At 36.2% G+C, this 21,230-nt stretch overlaps 2 protein-coding genes across 2 annotated transcripts in view; both read right to left on the bottom strand.

The window, feature by feature from the left end:
* Positions 1 to 21,230, bottom strand: part of hid1b (HID1 domain containing b) — a 131,025-nt gene that overhangs the window by 38,253 nt on the left and 71,542 nt on the right. The gene's annotated exons all lie outside the window — the stretch shown is intronic.
* On the bottom strand, positions 1,714 to 6,036 carry LOC108191752 (legumain). Its single transcript, XM_017358594.4, has 11 exons — positions 5,989 to 6,036; positions 5,545 to 5,630; positions 5,310 to 5,407; positions 3,947 to 4,028; positions 3,797 to 3,867; positions 3,442 to 3,517; positions 3,097 to 3,159; positions 2,764 to 2,830; positions 2,527 to 2,645; positions 2,343 to 2,429; positions 1,714 to 2,193 (listed from the first exon to the last, which is right to left on the bottom strand). The coding sequence occupies exons 2-11, from the start codon at positions 5,608 to 5,610 to the stop codon at positions 2,131 to 2,133; spliced, it is 792 nt and encodes a 263-aa protein (XP_017214083.1). The 5' UTR covers positions 5,611 to 5,630; positions 5,989 to 6,036; the 3' UTR covers positions 1,714 to 2,130.

The raw sequence follows: 21,230 nt of genomic DNA, 5'->3' as shown, positions 1-21,230 counted from the left end.
TTTTTCGCAGCAGATGCCCTTCCAGCTGAATTATCCATTCACACTCATTCACAGTTGTCTTTGATGAGCATAAATATACTTAAAGGCAACCTTTTAAAACAGCATGCTTGTTTATACTGTACATTTTTATAGTTTTATTTTTGTACTTTTTTTTCTACAGCCAAAACTCCTGACAAAAAGTCTCGTTGCCTATCTATGTTTTAGGAACAGCAAATAATAACTTTACTTCTAGTTGATCATTTGGTATCATAAGTGGCTTATATGAAAGCTAAAGGCCTCAAGATTACACTTATTTGAGCACAATAAAATATGATCATGCCTTTGATGATTTGATTAGGACAGTGCGGTCTGACTCTGCTTAGACTAAAGTCTCATCACTGAACAGAAATAATGTCCAGTATAGAATATAAAGTCCTGCTGCAGTGGAGACAGAATGAATATTGTGTCTGACTCCATCATGAGCTTGGAGGACTGCATCCATACATCTCTGACATGACTCACATCACTGATTAATAAAGTCATCTGGAATGAAGAAGAAAGCCTTCAGCAGGACTCCCAGAGTTCATCAAGACTATTTGTGTTCATCTTCAATGCCTCCTCCTTCATCTTACCCCTGACATGCTCAATAATGTTCATGTCTGGTGATTGGGCTGGCCAATCCTGGAGCAGCTTGACCTTCTTTGCTTTCAGGAGCTTTGATGTGGAGGCTGAAGTATGAGCAGGAGCGCTATCCTGCTGGAGAATTGTCCCTCTCCTGTGGTTTGTAATGTAATGGGCAGCACAAATGTCTTGATACCTCAGGCTGTTGATGTTGATCATCCACTCTGCAGATTTTTTGCACACCCCCATACTGAATGTAACCCCAAACCATGATTTTTCCTTCATCAAACTTGACTGATTTCGAAGAGAATCTTGTCTCCATGTGGCTTCCAGTAGGTCTTCTGCTGTGTTTGTGATGATTGGGATGCAAGTTATTTTTGTTGCCCTTATAACTGGGATCGGTCACAAGACTTTTGTCAGGTAGTTTATTTATATATATATTATAAAATATTTTATAGTTGCTTCTATTTTCTATTGCATAACATCAATTTCTCCATCGTGTAGATTCTATTGTTATATTATTACTTTATTTTGTTATTGTTGTTACTAATTCAATGGCACGAGTGGTACTGTAAGCATTTTACTGTGTATGACTCTGTATGCACCAAATGCAAGGTATTCATTAATTTTCGTTTCGGCTTAGTCCCTTATTTATTAGGGGTTGCCACAGTGGAATGAACCGACCAATTCAGCTTCAAGTCCCCTATAGCGCATGTGTTTGGATTGTGGGGGAAACCGGAGCATCTGGAGGAAACCCACGGTAACATGGGGAGAACATGCAAACTCCACACAGAAATGCCAACTGACTCAGCCGGGACTCAAACCAGTGACCTTCTTGCTGTGAGGCCACAGTGCTAACCACTGAGCCACCGTGCCGCATAATAAAATTGTAATTGGATTTTCATCAGTTACATTTTTTTTTTTTTATAAAACATATTTCTAGAAGAAATAATCTAGAAGAAAAATGTTTCTTGAGCATCAGTTCAGCAAATTGGAAATGTTTCTAGGTTGATGCAGCCATGAACGCACAAACTGTTGGAAACTCTACATGCTCTATAAGACATTGTAAAAATGATGTCCATGCAGAATAAATAAAGCACAAAACAAACAGTATTTTTCCCTATTCCCAGTTTTATTCATTTTTTTGGTTGTTAGTTCACACACAGTCCCAATAAGTCATTTTAGATCAAAAAAGAAGGAAGAAGAAAGAAAAAACGCAGTCCAAACTAAATAATAAAAAGCTCATTAGCTACAGTTACGTAAAATGAAAGAATCACAGACAGTTGGAAATCAATATGATGTTTCTAAACCAAAAATACCTTTAGCAGGAGCACATCAATTTAATCTAAAGCATTTCTTTTAGTTAAAAGCCATTTTAAAATCTCACTAAGCACAAACTGTCAGCAGATAGCGTATATAATGTTGCACTCGATTCAGTTCTAATCATTAATGCAGAGGTTTGAAAGAAGAAAAGAAAAGGTCATCAGATTATGCTGATCATTTTCATCAGCGCTTCAGGGAGAAGTCTTCTCAAGCGCAGTCTGAACAGCCTTCCAACTTCAGAAAGTTACTGATCAGAAGTTTAGGAATTTCCTTAAAAAGAGGGAAACAAAAGAAATTCACAGCAGCTTAGAAATGTTTAAAATGCTTGTTCGTGATTAGTTGTGAAAGAAATAATTAAATATTCACTTAAAGTTTAAGAAAGAGAAGATATATTCTCATAAAGTGTTGGACTTTCATACCTTGTCTCCAATCTCGCAGGGACAGGAATCATCTTTGTTTTTGATGTACTCAAACAGCTTACTGAATGTAGCTTTTTCAAGATCAGCCTGTAAAAGTTCAGACAAATAAGCATGCTTTACTTTTAATGTAATACGATGTAGACTTGGCAAATACAGTTAAAGCTCACTGATGACAAACTCCTACCGTAGAAATGAACGTCAGCCAGGCAGCTGAGAATTGATCTGAGAGGTAAATGCCTCTGTCAGGGTCGTTCTGAACGCTTCTGTTCTGGTTAGCAGAGTCACATGAAGCCACTCCATAGACTGGAGAGGACATATACACATTAGATTTTTCAATGCCTCTCAGTTAATTAATTAATTAATTTTATTACTTTTTCATTAAATAAATTATGGACAACTTTTTTAAAAAGTGCCATCTCACCATGGATGTTTGTATAAAGGCCTTTGAACACTGACTGAGAGTTATCGCTGTCCATGAAGATCACCATCTGCAAAAAATACAGAGATTAATAGTGTTTTCTATATCATTACAGAAAACATTAGCCCCCACTTAAAAGCTTTGTGGATGTTAAAAGCAAGAATATACACCAGGCCTGAATTAGCTTTCAGATTACAAGCTGGAATTTATTCTGTGATGTGGAAAAGGCCATGACTGACAGCAAATAATCAGTTTCATTTGTCATATAATAAAAAATAACTGTACAAATGGTGCTAAAAATATTCAATCTTCAGTCAAGATTCACTGAATACGTACCTTTGAGTATTTCTTATTGTCAGACATAGTGTTTATTGTTGTTGTGAACTGATGTGCATCAAGCTGTCATAAAAATACAGAATTAATCATCTAGAAGTGAACAAGCAGTCCAATTAAACACAATCCCAATATCATTTATAACATTTCTAGTTGTAGTGAGGGTAACCTTTGTATTGTACCATGAAAATATTTACAGTTGCTTGTTCAGATTGATAATGCCGTAATGTGCAGTCACAAAAATCAAAAACCTCAGTGTGTGTGTGTGTGTGTGTGTGTGTGTGTGTGTGTGTGTGTGTGTGTGTGTGTGTGTATATGATCTTTTGAAACTTTTCTTTTTGTACTTACAGAGTCCTGAGGAAATTTAAAGTTGGCATCACTTCCCACTCCTGACATGTAGATGAGTATGTTGTCATTTTTTTTACTGCATTAAATGAAAATGATGCTTTATTTTAGCTACAAGCAGGAATTACAAGACCAAGAACAGAAGCAGTAAGTCTGTCACAATTATTTAACTGTACATTAGAATAGCAAATGATCATTTTAGACAAATCAGTTTGACGCTGATAATGCTGTCAACTACTGAATTATTAATGAACTAACTGTAAAAAAACAAACAAACATGAGAACTCAAAGATTGGCTGCTAAAAAACTGCACAAAAGTAAAATATACTTAAACACTGAATCATCAACAAACACAAACCTTCTTATGATTTTCCCCCCAGCACTGTCATCCCCTCGAAGAACGGCAAGAAAATTCTTCGATTTCACCTTCTGTAAGACAATAATTATGCTCAGATACTGATCAAATCATGAAAGGATGTTTCACATTAATGAAAAGCAAAGAAGTTACATTTCCAGTGTAGTCCAGAGGCACCGATTTGTACACGTTTGTTTGATCAACAACACTGCGGATGCTTCCAGGAAAGGGATTGCTGCAGACAGAGAAGAAGAAGAAAGCGTTTAACACATTAGCACCACCCATCAGACCTTTCCTGTGATGATGTTGTAATGTTTATTTTGCTTTTGTCCTAATTTTTCTCTTTTAAAAAATTTGACATTTATAACACTTCTGTTCAATTACAAAAAATTAAACACTAATACAAGACTGTTTCTAAATAAAATGGAAGTGATGGTAAACTTGAAATCATTTTAAATCAATTTCTTCAAGAAGAGTCTGAGACCGATTAAACACAATTACTCATGTAAGATTTACCAAGTATAGTACACCAACACAATCTCACGGCAATTCGTAACTTTTTGATTTAGTGGCTTATTCGTATGAATTCGTACGATTTAATCCGTACAATTTAGTGCGATTTGCTCATCATCCAATGAATGTTGGAGTTAGGGGTGGGGTTTGGTGCCATTCCTCCTTTTTTAGCCACTTAATTAGCCACTAAACTGACAAAAGGTAAAATACTTAGGCTTTCTCGTGAGATCAGGCTGAATACACACCAACCCTCACCAAAGAAACAGGCAGTGTGTTACAGTATACTTGCAACTCCCACTGAAGTCTCTGGTAACTAATGCAAAGTCAAGATTTACGTCCCTAAAGAATGTGAGTTTGCCTCAATCTCTGACAAACATCCACAGAAAGACAGAGAGAGACACTCATGCTTCCTACAAAACAAGATTGGCCCTTAAGTGTGTGAATGACAGAGTGTATTAGTGTTTCCAAGCACGAGTCCGTCTACTCTCAGTGCTGTGTTCTGACTGGAAGCGCACCCCCTGCATAAAAATGCCAGAGTAGTTGGCGGAGTAAAAGGTCACAATCTCAAAACTGTAAAGGCATTTTTACCATGCAAATGTACCAGGAGTCAAACAGAAGGATTCTGTGTCATTGGTCAGAACCACCTGCAGTAGGTGTGGTCTCTGAAAAAGTTAACGCCTACTAACTCTTTTTGTATATTAGTGGATGAAATAACACCATTTACTGTTTTCAATCTGGTTAGATTAATCACTTGTGCTTATTAATAAGGCTCTCTCTCTTCTCTCTTAACTAATGATCTTTTTTTCTTCTTGATGAGTTCATAAATCTTTGTTTGTGTATGAAGCTCTGAACTGAAGCTTCCCTCCAAATGCAATGGCTTATGGGCAATATCAGCTCTTATTACTGTATATTTAGAATGGATAGATTGGACATTGGGACACAATATAAGATCAAGTTTCACTATGAAACACACAAGAGTCAAACGCTGCAGGACAAAACTCACTTGGGATTATTAGCGATGTCGTCATACATCATCACCACAATCTGCTCATCAGGAATTCCTTGCTTCTTCATTAACTGATATGCACAGCACACATTGGCCTAACACACACACACACACACACACACACACACGTTTTTCTATGTTTAATTACAGCTATAAACAAATTTTCATCCAGCACAGCTTGTGGACTAAATAAGAAATGTTTTGATAATAATGAAGAGAAAGAAGCACAAACCTGGTGTCTGTAATTGTCCCAGTCCTTTGAGCCAGCAACAAGCAGAACCCATGTTTTTCCAGACATGTCTTGAGGCTTTTCAAAGTCTAGGGTATTTAAAATAAATGTAATACATAAGAATAATGAGAATTGTTGTTATATTATTAATATTAGTATTTAAATCTGCACTGATGTTGTTCTGGAGGGTTTAAACATGCTTTTGCAAATTCTCACACATTTGTAAAGTGTTTTAAGAAACAAAAAAGAAAAAAGCACAAGCAGGTGAAAAAGCTCAAGAATTAATCTCTAAAGTGTTGAAATGCCAATCCCTAATCAGCAACTATTAAAAAGACCAGTGGTTTACCTTGTTAAACAGCAAAAACAATTAAAATAACAGACCATATATCTCATACAAAATGATTATTGATTCAGATTTTTCATAAAGTGGACTGGATCATACAGTACCTGTGTGAAGTATCAGCTGTTCTTCTGTGTCTCTCCAGGTGTTTGGTTGACTTTAATCTGACCATGTCTGTCTTTATATAGGATGTCTGTCACTTTGATCTGGGACATATGGGTGGAGAGATTGCTGTGGTTTTCCATTTAATATTATGCAATAATTCCATGTAAGTTGCAAAAAAAAAAAAATATTGCCAAATATTAAATGTGTAACATGCAATACACCTTGAGCACGGAGCAAAATTAACCAAGGATATGATAAAACATTTAAAGAATATATAAAAAGCAAGACAAATGACATCTCTTTTGATGCAGACCAAATGAGTTGTAATTAATGTACGTATTAATGTAATATTAATGTAAGTTTTGTTTTTGCTTTCTCCCAAAGGTTTTTGAATTAAATCGTTTTTTCATCACTTTAAACATCTTTCATAGATCCTTTATCTTTCCCCTTGCACTAATTGTGCAGCACATTCATCAATTACTGTTCATGTTCATCAGATCTGACTTTGGGTGTTTAGACTCTTAAAATAAAAACTTTGCAGATCTAATAAATTCAGTGGACACGAGAAAACTAGTTTACATTTATTTACATTCACAATTACACACAAGTAATCAAAAGAGAAATAATCCTTTACGCCAGAAGAAAACCTCACACATTTACACGCTGGTTTTTTTTGTTTTGTTTGTTTTTTGAGAAATGATTAGATATCCTACAGAGAAGCCAAAGTAAATTTTCATCTGTGGAGAAAATAATGCAGAGATAGTCAGCACGAAACAGTCATCATGAATTCATTAATATAACTCAAGCTGTTTGATTATACAGAATCACCGCTTTTACATGTTTTCCCTTTACTTTTTGTGAGTTTTCGTCAAAACTCTTTGTCCTAATCTTTAAGTAATCATTCAGACAATAACATAAACAAGAATATTGTTGAAATACTAACAATGCACCTTTCATGTAAAGAACTTCATGCATCATTTTAAATACACAGCATTTGCGCTTGATATTAAACAATCAAATAGATTTGACATTCATTGAGCTGCTTCTCATGGCTTCATTGAAGGAAATTACTTTATAGAAAAGGTTGGTGACGCAGTGGCGGAGTGGGGAGCACGTTCGCCTCACAGCAAGAAGGTCGCTGGTTCAAACCTCGGCTCAGTTGACAATTCTGTGAGGAGTTTGCATGTTCTCCCTGCGTTCGCGTGGGTTTCCTCTGAGTGCTCTGGTTTCCTCCCACAGTCCAAAGACATGCTGCAGGTGAATTGGGTAAGCTAAATTGTCCGTAGTGTATGAGTGTGACAGGCCTATACGACAGGCTGACCGGAAGGTGTAAAATAAGTCGTTAGCATATAGAACTTAATCCAAAAAGAGCCGACCCCGCAATCATACGGGACAAAAGCCAAAGAAAAAGAAGAAGACTTTATAGAAAAGGTTATGAAAATATGTGTAAGTGTGTGAAAACCTTTTTGTTAATCAACTTGAAGTTTAGTAGCCAAACGTTTTCACCTTTAAAATAAAAATTGCCAATTTTACGTTTCACCTAATGGGATTTTGACGGTCTATGTGCACATCACAGGGCGCAAACGCTTTCAGGGCATGTCAGAATCCACTTTTGCTAATATAAGGATGGAAAAATCTGCTTTGCGCCGTGGTGCATGATCTAAAAGGGTTGAGTTTATTTTCTTAATGAGTTATAGGTGTATTTTGAAAATAAACCAATCAGAGTCTCATCTCCCATTCCCTTTATGAGCCAGTTGCGTCGCACCATGGCACATATTGCTATTTATATCCTATATATATCCTTATTATATCCTATTAATATCCTTAATATTTTAATTCTTTTTCATTTGTAGAGATATTTGCGTATTGCTCTACATCTTGTGTGTATTAAGCAGTGTGTAAGCGTGGTGCATAACTAACGCGCTCTGCGCTGGACAATAGACCGGCTTTGTTTTGGTCTATTGAAAAATTTATTATAGTTTCTCAAAATAGCAACGCGCCAGCAGTGCGCCTCTGAAGGCCTTTCTTTTTAGACCAGAACGCCTACGGGTGCACATATGAGCGCAAATGCATTTGCTATTTAAACAGCGTAGCGAAAAACATTGAAACGACTCTTGCACCAAGCTGAAACTAGCAAACAACCATTGCGTTGGGGCTTGCGTCATATTGCGCCGGGTGTGCCCAACGTTTTAACAGTTACTTAAGTGTATTCTATTACTGAAAATGGCTTAATCATCCATAAAACAACATATAAAAATTCCTTCCACACCTTCATAACGAATGAATCATTCATTGAGACCTTTACGTTTGTGTTAGAGCTTGTTTTGTGAAGATTTTTTTTCTTTTATGATGATTTCCTAAGAAACTGAGAGATTAGGCAAGGCAAGTTTTTTTATTTAGCACATTTCATACATTCTGGCAATTGAAAGTGCTTTACACAATAAACAGGAATGAAAGAAACACGTTTAAGAAAATAACAACAAATAGTAAAAATGATGAAAACATTCAAATGTGTTGAAACGGGTTATAAATGAATGAAAAAGAAAAGAAAGACACAATAGTGCGATCTGTCAGACAGCACAGTGCTCATTCAGTAAAGGCACAGCTAAACAGATGTGTTTTCAGTCTGGATTTGAACGTGCCTAATGTTGAAGCACATCTGATTATTTCTGGAAGCTGATTCCTGCAGCGAGAGGCGCTGTTATTAGCTGAAGGCAGATTCACCCTGCTGACTGAAGTCTTGGAGTTTCTAGTTTATGGGATCCTAAAGATCTGAGTGATCTGTTGGGTTTGTATTCAGTGAGTCTATCTGTAATGTATTGAGGTCCTAGGCCATTTAGTGATTTATAGACCAGTAATAATACTTTAAACCCTATTCTGAGTGTAACTGGAAGCTAGTGTAAAGACCTGAGGACAGCTGTGATGTGCTCTGATTTCCTGGTTCTGGTCAGAATCCTGGCTGCAGCGTTCTGGATAAGCTGTAAGTGATGTTTTGTAAACAAATTTCAGGAGGAGCATGCGCAGAAGTTTCAGTATCGAATACGTCATTGACAATTATTATCAAATCAGTTCCTGAACAAACCCCTATATATATATATCAAAGCTGTCTTACCTGCAGCATCTCACGACTTTATCATCATCCTTCACCACTTCCATCTACCACTCTAACGTCCAAAGCCACAAAGAAATCCAGCCAGGTTCGACACAATCCATACTAGCGACCAAATATTATTTTCTTACCTAAAGTTGGTAAGATGTGCTCTGAGTTTGCTCAGTAATGCGAGTAATGTTGGTCTGTGTCATGCCGACAAACTGTTAGATGAAGATGTAGCCTTCAACTTCCCAAAAATGTATAAAAACGCTACAAATGTGGACCAAGATAAAGTAATCCTGCGTCTGTCAGTCTCCGCTGATGTCAAGAGCAAGGCCAGGGGTTACAGTGAAATACTGCCTTTTTTCTCATCTGCAAGGCTTCATTTCTAAGTGTCTCTTGTAAGTTATTCTTTAAATCATTTCTGTGAATACCGAATGAGAGGATGATAACTCGCACCAAAAGCTGCTGTGATGTGCTTAAAATGATGTGTTTAAAAGATTTCATTATCGCACATGGTGTGTTTTTCACCTGCTTTCTTTTGCTCAGTTATTTTTGTTAATATGGATTAATCATCATTCTTTAAAATAAGATTGCTCTAATATGAGATTACCAAAACTAACTCAGAATCTCATTATTATTATTATTCAGTCTTTGTATACTATTCCATATATTAATGATGTATTGAATATTCCACTGGGTGGCACTGTGCATTTGCTTATCTCACTTTATTATACCTCTTGGTTGTGCAAAAATATCTACAGCAACAGCAAGTAAATGTGAATACTGTAGTGTTTTTAAATCATACTAGAGTGAAGTAGTTGAACTAATCTATTGGGGTAGTTCTATAGTTGGTATGGGCAGGGCCAGATTAATGTAAGGGCTAGGTGCAGCTGAAGCCCCAGCCAGGGCCCACGGAAGAAGGGGGTCCTTGATTGGTGGAATAATTAATTTGCGATATGACGCTGGAAACGCCTCTTTGCGTTATGCTTTCTCTCGTAAATAATGTGAAGTGTTCCTTTCGGTTCATTGCTGTTCAAAAACAGTGACACCAGTGCTAAGCTGTGGCTCAAGGTGACTGTAGCCCAATCAGAATATTGAATAGCCCTGTTTTAGTCACCCATAAGGGTGATTAGATGCCCCAATTTTCCCAGGACAGTCCCTTACTACCACGAGAGCCGTCCAGTCAAAAGTAGGCTAATATATGATATAGATATATATATATACATACACGTACACATATATAAACATGTACACCCATATAATGCATATACAAACACATACATATTTAACAATATATGATGATAATCTGTAAACTATCTATAGAAAAACTGTTATACAAAAAAGAAGAAAAATCTAATTTTCATTTAAACCTGGAAATCCGGTTGCTTTTAATGTATAGATCCAAAAAGCATCTAATCTATCAGGGTTTTTGGCAAAAAAAAAGGTAAATCACGGTTTAATTAGTCATTATTAGGTTATTTGTAAATGTCCCCTCTCGTCCTGTGCATGAACTAAGCTGTTGAATGGTCAGCGTATGAGGCAGCCAAGCTAACCTAGCTTCAATTTTGATTACATTATTTTCTAATCATTTGCGTATTAGGTCGTGAGTATACCCCTGTAATGTATACCGCAATCCTTTTTTTTTTTTTTTTGTCTGTCTTACTCGGATATCTCACAGTGTTCACCAAAAATGACAAATTATATCCCTGGCAGTGTCTGGCAACAGTGCATACACACTGTAATATACGTGCCAGCAGGCATGGAAGGAGGGCGGGGCTTAGCGAAGGATTAATTCAGCTTATTCAGCTCACCTATAACGCATGTGTTCGGACTGTGGAAGTAACCGGAGTACCCAGAGGAAACCCACGACAACACGGAGAGAACATACAAACTCCACACAGAAACACCAACTGACCCAGCCGGGGCTGGAATCAGTGACCTTCTTGCTGGGAGGCAACAGTGCTAACCACTGAGACACCGTGCCGTCCCAACTATTAAATTGTGAAATTTTATTGCAATTTCTAATAACTGTTGTCTGATTGAATTAAGCTTCAAATTCAAATAATTTCTGTGATTTAAAGCTGAATTTTCATTATCGTTATGCCAGTCTTCAGAGTCACATGATCCTTCAAAAATCATTATAATATCAGGATTTTCTGTTCTATTATCAGTTATTATTAGTAGAAAATCACTAATAATGATTCTTACAATTGTCAGTGATGAAAAGTCTTTGTTTTGCTTGATGGTATCATGGCACTGTGATACATTTTACTATTATGATTCTGTGATTAAAAAGTCAATGTCAAAATAATAGCTTTTATTTACAATCAACAGACGAGGCGCTTTGTCAGTTTGTTAGAAAAACAAAAAGGCGGGAAATAAACAACCCTAAACTCACACAAAGAACCTTTTCAACATTAAGGGTTTCTTTAGGATGATGTGGGTTTAAAAAGAAATGTTACTATGCATGAATTTTGTGTATGCAATAAGTCTTAATGTCTGTGTGTTTTTGCTCCTCTGTGGGGGCACCACAGTAAGATTTTGCATAGGGCACCCTTTTGGGCAGCAGCGGCCAAATAAATATGCATCTGTTTTTACTAGAGATGCACCGATAGTAAATTTCTCAGCCGATACCGATAGCAGATTTTTTAGAATGCTATCTGCCGATACCGATAGTTTAATGGTTCTGCATTTTTACTAAATTAATTACCCATAATAACTCCAAAAATTCAATCATTCTGAACACAATGCATATAAAACTTTATTTTCTCCTATTGAACAGTTGTTTCACAGAGAATGGTCTCATAAACAGAGAACAAGTTGCTCAAATTAGCATTAATACATTAAAAATGTGTAAAATAAAGACTATCAATTTATTTATATTTTATTGATTCATATTAACATAACTAAATATAAAAGATGCCATTTTTATTCTAAAAAAAGCTCAAAATCACTCATCACAGTCAAAAACATATTTGTTTTATAGTCTGAACATCAAGCTGGTGATATTATTAATGAACCGTTTTGATAATATTATTAATATTAGTTAAATATGAAAAGCATCCTGCTTTACAAAGCATTTCCCTCAAATCCATGTCAAATATAGCTAAAACGTTCTTTACAATCAAGCATTTCTGTTTTCTAACTATCAAACATTTTAATCTGAGCGTTTTTATGATATTCACTAAATACTAACTGAATCATAAAGCATTTCTCACAATCATTTAGAAGTTCCCTAAAAAAATGTACGTCTCTGCATCATCGAACAGCAAACTTATTACATTTTTTTATCTTTCTTGTTAAGTGACATCTACTATAACAATTCTAAACATAACAAGGACAAAACTGAGATAATTTTTATTGGCACCCCAGCACTTACCAGCAATATTTCCACCAGTTATTCCTGTGAGAGTGCTGGCTTGCACATTAAAACATCTACTTCTGTAAAAAATGTAGGTGTAATCTTTGACTCCACACTCTCTTTTCAGTCTCACATGAAATCTGTCACTAAATCTGCATTCTTTCACTTACGTCGCATTTCACAACTGCGTCCCTTCATCAGTAGCAAGGATGCTGAGACTGTCATCCATGCATTTGTCTCCTCACGCATCGACTACTGTAATGCTCTTTTCATTGGCCTGCCTGCTAGCCTCATCACTAGATTACAGTATATTCAAAACTCTGCAGCTAGAATACTCACTCATACCAAACATTCTGCTCGCATAACCCCAATCTTGTATGATCTTCATTGGCTCCGGGTTGCATACCGGATTAAATTCAAAATTCTCCTCCTTGCATTTAGATCCTTAAATAACCTTGCACCCTCCTATTTCTGCAACATGCTTGTCCCCTACACCCCAACTCGCTCTTTACGGTCTGCTGACTCTGGCCTTCTTGCTGTCCCTCGGAACTGCCTCTCTTCAATGGGGGGCAGATCATTTAGTGTTATTGCACCCAAACTCTGGAACTCTCTACCACGCTCACTCCGCTCTGCTAATAATATCTCTGAATTCAAATCCTTACTTAAGACTCACTTATTTACCGAATGCTTCACATCTGATCTGCCAAACTGACCACTTAATCTGATCCACCACTACTCTGCTCATATGTCTCTTGGTCTTGTTTGTGTTATTCAAGTTTGTTATATTTGACCTCATGTATGTTTGTTTATCTTTTTGTTGCATTCCTTGTAAAGTGTCCTTGAGCTCTGGAAAGGCGCTATATAAATAAAAATTATTATTATTATTATTATTAAACATCTGCCCACAACATCTCATTCAATTCCCTTATTTAAGTGTAAGGGGTAAGTTCTTCTACACAAATAAAATCTTTTTTTGTTGTTAAAATGTTAAACTGTTAAAATGTTTAACTGAAGTTCCACCTCGCGAAATTTGAGCTGTGCATAGCTTACAAATTACATTTTTTGTTCTCATTGTGACCTACTTCAAAGTAATTCCACACAAGAGACATCTTCACATACACCGCAGCACACTCCCGCCCAATTTGATTGACAGGATATATCGGAACTGACCACTGGATATTTTTAAACAATCAGCCGATGGCCGATAGCGGGAAAAAAAGCTTCTATCGACTGATACGGATTGTTGTTCGATACATCGGTGCATCTCTAGTTTTTACCCATGGCTACGCCCCTGATATAATAAAAATGTCATGCACATTCATGTGCAATTCAACATGTTTTCGTTTTTGGTGAGTTCTTAGGAAACTGAGGGCGTATGTAAAAATGCTCTGTGGGTGTCAAAACTTGCAATTACACAATTCAAAGAGTGATTTGTTTTTCCATCAATAAAATATTTAACCTATATTAACCCTTATGTAATTCAAATAGATTTCAGTTTTCCATCTAATTTAATCACATTATTCAAATGTAAAAGTTAACATTAGCTTTAGCTTAACCCCTTCATGTTCAGTTTATTTATTCGTTCATTTTCTTTTCTGCTTAGTCCCTTTCTTAATCAGGGGTCGTCACAGCAGAATGAACCGCCAACTCATACAGCATATTTTTTTGCGCAGCAGATGCCTTTTTAGCTGCAACCCATCACTGGGAAACATCCATACGCTCTCATTCACACACATACACTAAGATCAATTTTAGCTTACCCAATTCCCCTATACCGTATGTCGTTGGACTGAGGGGGAAACTGGATCACCTGAAGGGAAACCCATGCATTCACGGGGAGAACATGCAAACTCCACACAGAAATGCCAACTGACCCACCTGAAGCTTGAGCCAGCGACCTTCTTGCTGTGAGGATATCGTACTACCCACTGCACCACTGCATCGTAATGTTTAGTTAATTAACTAATTAAATACATTTTATGACAACTGCTGAACTGTTTTGTGCATGTCTAATACATAAAATTGACCAATTTCTAAAAAGATATTGTTATTTGCTTTATACAATCACCTTTTATGTTTTAGATATATTAAATAAATGCTCAAAACAGGTAACATTTTCTAACATTTATTATGTAATTTCTCCATGAGATGAAAATAACAGACAATCTCTGTAAAAGAACACAAAAAACAACACATATTTTAACGCAGTGATGAACAACAACAAAAAAAGGCAACATATTTCTGGTTATGACATGTCTCATGCAACTTTTTAGTTTTTTGTTCTTACAAGTCACAGGTATTAACAAGGAAAAAATTCAACATCAAACATTAATTTCACATTTAACTTTAATTTTCACATTGTCATGTTACCCTTTGCCCTTTTTTGGTTACCGCTAGTCAGTGTGATGACAAACAAAATGCTGATGGCCCACTTGTAGCTTTATTTGGCATGGTCCCTTTAATAATCTGGGGTCGCCACAGTGGAATGAACTGCCAACTTATCCAGCATATGTTTTTCGCAGCGGATGCCCTTCCAGCTGAATTATCCATTCACACTCATTCACAGTTGTATTTGATGAGCATAAATATACTTAAAGGCAACCTTTTAAAACAGCACGTTAGTTTATACTGTATACTTTTATACTTTTATTTTTGTACTTTTTTTCTACAGCCAAAACTCCACCTGACAAAAGTCTCGGTGCCTATCTATGTTTTAGGAACAGCAAATAATAACTTTACTTCTAGTTGATGATTTGGTATCATAAGTGGCTTATATGAAAGCTAAAGGCCTCAAGATTACACTTATTTTACCACAATAAAATATGATCATGCCTTTAATGATTTCATTAGGACAGTAAGGTCTGACTCTGCTTAGACTAAAGTCTCATCACTGAACAGAAATAATGTCCAGTATAGAATATAAAGTCCTGCTGCAGTGGAGACAGAATGAATATTGTGTCTGACTCCATCATGAGCTTGGAGGACTGCATCCATACATCTCTGACATGACTCAAATCACTGATTAATAAAGTCATCTGGAATGAAGAAGAAAGCCTTCCTGCAGGACTCCCAGAGTTCATCAAGATTCTTTGGATTCATCTTCAATGCCTCTTTCATCTTACCACAGACATGCTCAATAATGTTCATGTCTGGTGACTGGGCTGGCCAATCCTGGAGCAGCTTGAGCTTCCTTGCTTTCAGGAGCTTTGATGTGGAGGCTGAAGTATGAGCAGGAGCGCTATCCTGCTGGAGAATTGTCCCTCTCCTGTGGTTTGTAATGTAATGGGCAGCACAAATGTCTTGATACCTCAGGCTGTTGATGTTGATCATCCACTATGCAGATCTCTCACACGCCCCCATACTGAATGAACCCCAAACCATGATTTCTCCTTCACCAAACTTGACTGATTTCAAAGAGAATCTTGTCTCCATGTGGGTTCCAGTAGGTCTTCTGCAGTATTTGTGATATATATATATATATATATATATATATATATATATATATATATATATATATATATATATACACTCAAAAAAATGAATTATGGCTTTAGTTGGTCCAAAGAATGTACCTATGTTTAAATTAAACAATTCGCTTATGTTTGTGCATTAAACATAAAAGTGTTGTGTTGGAAAAAATTAGAAAAAGTAAGTTTTCACATTTAAACAGCTTGCTTATGTAACATGAATGCAAGGGAGTTGTGTTGCTTCTGCAGTACTGCATTTTGGTCAATAGGTGGAGTAATATCTGCACATGCGCAGTTTAAAAAAAACACAGGAAGTAAGAAGATTCAAACGACCGCTTCTGACAAGGGAATGGCGGCATCAAGTGGAGGAGGAGCAGTGCAGGCGGTTGGCAACGACTGGATTGAGAATGGTCAGGAGTGGGGAGACGGAAATGACGGATCAGGAAATGAAGTAGAGGAGATGGAGGGTAGCGAGAGTTGCGAACCGTGGACAAACTGTAGAGGTAAAAAGCGGAAAAAAAGAAAAAACAAACTAGATAGTGACGAAGAAATGAGATCCAAAGTAAAGGAAGGAAATGAAGAGTATAATGTGTTTGTTAGACTAGTACAGGAAGGGGCGACATTTGAGGATTGGAGTCCTATACAACTAACGAAAGCTCTGTATAAGGAGATTGGGGAGGTAAGATGTGCTAAAAAATTAAGGAATGGATGCTTATTGGTGTCATGTAAAGATGAGGCTCAACAAAAGAAAGCAATCAAAGTAAATAAAATAAATGGTAAAAAAGTGAAATGCTCTGAGGTCTATGACAGAAAACTTATAAGAGGAGTAATCACAGGCATACCGGTAAGTGAGTCATTAAACAACGTGATTGAAGGAATAACGAATGCTAAAATAAAAGAAGCTAAACGCTTAAAAACAAGATGGAACGGAGCCATATGTGACAGTCTTTCAATAATGCTGACATTTGATGAAACAAAACTACCTGACAAAGTCTTCATAGGATACATGAGCTATGAAGTGAAAATGTACATACCACCGCCTGTTAGGTGTTACAAATGCCAAAAATATGGTCATATTGCAGCGATCTGTAAAGGGAAAATGAGATGTAGCAAATGTAGTGGAGAACATGAGTATGGACAATGTGATAAGGAAGCAAAACTCAAATGTTGCAACTGTGGTGGAGAACATAGTTCAGCATACAGAGGGTGTGAGGTAAATAAAAGAATGCAAGAGATACAGAGAATAAAAGTCACTCAAGGTATATCTTATGCAGAAGCAACAAAGAAAGTTAGGCCTACAAGGGAACAGATGGGTCAGATGCCGACAATGAGAGAAGAAAGGAAAGACATGATTAAGTGTAAAAAATGTGCTAAAATAAAGGAAGAAACACTGATTGTGGATAAAAATGAATTTGTTCTCTTTATGGCAGAGGTGATAAATTGCTCAGCACAGACAACAAGTCGGACGGAAAGGATTAAAATAATAGTTAAAGCCGCGGAAAAATACATGGATATTAAAGGAATCCCTTGGGAATCAGTGAGAAACACGTTAAATGAAGAAGTTCAGCAACAACAGTCACAAGCATGGGGTGGAGTTGCATAATGGTAATATTTATACTGCAGTGGAATGCGAGGAGTTTAATATCTAATGGTCAGGAATTTAAGAAATATATAGATGATTTAAATGAAAAACCTGATATAGTGTGTGTACAAGAATCATGGTTAATATCAAGACTAGAATTTAATATTAAAGGCTATAATGCAGTAAGAATGGATAGGAAAATAGGTAAAGGTGGGGGAATTATTACATTTATAAAAAAAGGTATCCAATATAGAGAAGTAAAGAGAGGGAATGAACTAGAATATGTTATTGTGGAGGTATGGTCAAGTGAAGGTAATATTAAAATAATAAATTTTTATAACCCATGTAGATTGTTAGAGAGGGAACAGTTAGAAGAGATATGGGAGGGTATTAATGGAAAAACTATCTGGTGTGGAGATTTTAATGCACACAGTACATTATGGGGTAACAGAAATGATAATAATGGGAGAGAAATTGAAGAATTTATTGAAGAAGAAGAGCTAGTGTGCATTAATGACGGGACAGGAACTAGATTGAATACAGCAAGAGGCACAGAATCAGCAATAGATATTACAATAGTTACAAAAGATATTGCAGATAGGTGTGAATGGGAGGTATTAAGAGGTAACACAGTTGGAAGTGACCATTACCCAATCAAAACTCAAGTAGGAATAGAATGCGCAAAAGAAATTGAAGTGAGAGAGGAGAAATGGATTTTAGAAAGAGCAGATTGGGATAAATTTAGGGAAATCAGTGAAGATTTGTTGCAAAAGATTGAGGATAACTTAGATGTTGAAAATATGTGTAAAAGTGGTGGAATAATTGAGGCAGCAAAAATGGCAATACCTAAATCAAAACCTAAAATAATTAATAAAATTGTTCCATGGTGGACAAAGGAGTGTAGAAAAGCTATAAAGGAGAGAAACAAAGCTTTTAAAAAAATGAAAACGACACACAACTTTCAAAATCTCATGAAATACAAACAAGCACAGGCAATAGTTAGGAAAACGGTTAAAAAATCAAAAAAAGAATATTGGAGACAATTTTGTGAGTCAATTGGTAGAACAACGCCAGTAGAGAGAGTATGGGGAATGATCAAAAAAATGAAAAGAAATGGAAAAGAATATGGATATCCAATGCTGATGGATGGGCAGAGGGTTATTATTAATAATAAAGAGAAAGCAGAAATTATAGCAAGAACATTAATTAAAGTACACAGCACAGACAATTTAAGCCAAGAGGAAAAAAGAGGGAGGGTGGAGACTTATGAAAGATATCAGTTTGATTTAGGGAAAGATGACGGGGATCAGGTACTAAATATAAATTTCTCAGGGACTGAGCTGAGTAGGGCATTAAAGAAATTAGGGAAAACGGCTCCAGGGAGAGATGGAATTTGTTATACTATGTTAGAAAACCTAACTGATAAAGGAAAGGAGGTGCTGTTGAAGTTGTATAACAAGATATGGGAGGTAGGAGTTATTCCAAAAGAATGGAAAAAAGCAGTTATCATTCCCATTAAAAAGTCTGGGAAAGATCCCAAACAGCCAACCAGTTATAGACCAATAGCCCTAACATCGCATATTGGAAAAACGATGGAAAAAATGATTAATGACAGATTAGTGTACTGGGTTGAAACTAAAAGAAAGATAGGAAATTATCAAAGTGGATTTAGGAAAGGTAGAGGGACAATGGATCCAATATTGAGGCTTGAAGATGATATTAAAAAAGCACAGGTTAACAGGGAATCAGTAATAGCGGTGTTTTTAGACATAGAGAAAGCATATGACATGTTGTGGAGAGATGGAGTGTTAATTAAACTTAACCAAATAGGAGTTAAAGGACGCATATTGAGATGGGTTAAAGAATTTTTATCAGAAAGATCCATAACAGTTAAAATAAATGGTACATTTAGTGAATGTTACAGTGTTGAAAATGGCACACCACAAGGGAGCATTATTAGCCCTTTTTTGTTTTCTATAATGTTTGATGGGATCTTTAAGGAGATAGAAAATAATACAGGAGTTGCATTATTTGCTGATGATGGTGCGATTTGGAAAAGAGGGAGAAACATAACATTTATAATGAAGAAAATGCAACAGATATTAAATACAGTGCAGGAATGGACAGTTAAGTGGGGATTTAGAATATCTCAAGAAAAAACTAAAGCCATGTTATTTACCAAAAAGAAAATAAGAGAGGATTTAAAATTGAAATTGGGAGGTAAAGATTTGGAGAATGTTGAATCTTTTAAATATCTGGGATTGTGGTTTGATAGGAGACTTACATGGAACACACATATTAGGAAAATGGTGGATAAATGTAAAAGAGTGTTAAATGTAATGAGGTGCCTATGTGGTGTAGACTGGGGTGCTAGTAGAGTGGCATTAAAAACAATTTATACAGGGTTGATAAGATCAGTGATCGATTATGGATGTATGGTGTATGGATCAGCTGCTAATACAACATTAAAACAGCTAGATGTAATCCAAAACCAAGCATTAAGAGTATGCTGTGGAGCCATGAAAACCACACCGGTAGCAGCATTACAGGTTGAAATGGGAGAGATGCCTCTACACCTTAGGAGAGATCAGCTGGAGGTAGTATACTGGGCGAACTTGAAAGGCCATAATGAAAATCACATAGCACAGACAGTTCTGATGCAATGCCAAGAACGAGAGAAACGGGGCATTAAAGGGTATGGATGGACAATACAACAAAAAATAAATGATATGGAAATAGATACAATAAAAATTTCGCCCACTATAGTATTTCCAGTAGTTCCCACATGGCTGCTTGATGACTTGGAAGTTGATTTTGAAATAATGAAAGAAAAACAAGAAAATGAGATTGACAGCAAACAAGTGGAAAATTATATAAGAGAAAAATACAGTGAAACAACTGAAATATACACAGATGCATCAAGAATTGGACAAAGGGTAGGAGTGTCATTCAGTATTCCAAAGTTAAAAATTGAAGTTACAAAAAGAATTAATAATAATTTAGCAGTTTATACAGCAGAATTGGTAGCGATATGGTTGGCTCTAAAGTGGGTAGAGGACAATAAACCAATTAAAGCAGTCATTGCGTCTGATTCAAGTTCAGCACTCATAAGTATTAAAAATGTAGTATCAGAATCACGGCAGGACATAATATATGAAATAGTACAGTTGGGAAATAATATCATTAAATCAGGAGTTATCATTTCATTATTGTGGGTACCAGCGCACATAGGGGTTAGTGGAAATGAGATGGCAGACAAGTTGGCTAAACAAGCAGCACAGCAAACTATGATAGACATGGACATCAAATACAGCAAGTCAGAAATCAAAAGTATAGTTAAAACCAAAATATTAGGAAAATGGCAACATATATGGAATAATGGGAGTACAGGACGTCAATATTACACCATACAGAACATAGTTGGGAAAGGTAGGGAAACAAGGAAAAACAAAAAGGAAGAAGACAAGTTCTCAAGAATGAGATTTAATCACACATCACTCAATAGCACACTACATATGATCAACAAACATGCAGATGGGATGTGTGAATGTAACAACCAGGAAACTGTAGAACATGTATTAATGCACTGCCCAATATATCAGACAGAAAGAAATATATTATTCACACAGTTACAGGAAAAACAAGTGGAACCTAACATAAAGAACATACTAAAGTTGAGCACGGGTGATGTATGTTTTAGATATGTTTATAACTATTTGAAAGACACAGGGTTGATTAAT

This window comes from Danio rerio, chromosome 12, assembly GCF_049306965.1.
Source record: "Danio rerio strain Tuebingen ecotype United States chromosome 12, GRCz12tu, whole genome shotgun sequence".
NCBI classification, from domain to species: domain Eukaryota; kingdom Metazoa; phylum Chordata; class Actinopteri; order Cypriniformes; family Danionidae; genus Danio; species Danio rerio.
This window is presented reverse-complemented; position numbering and strand designations above follow the sequence as displayed.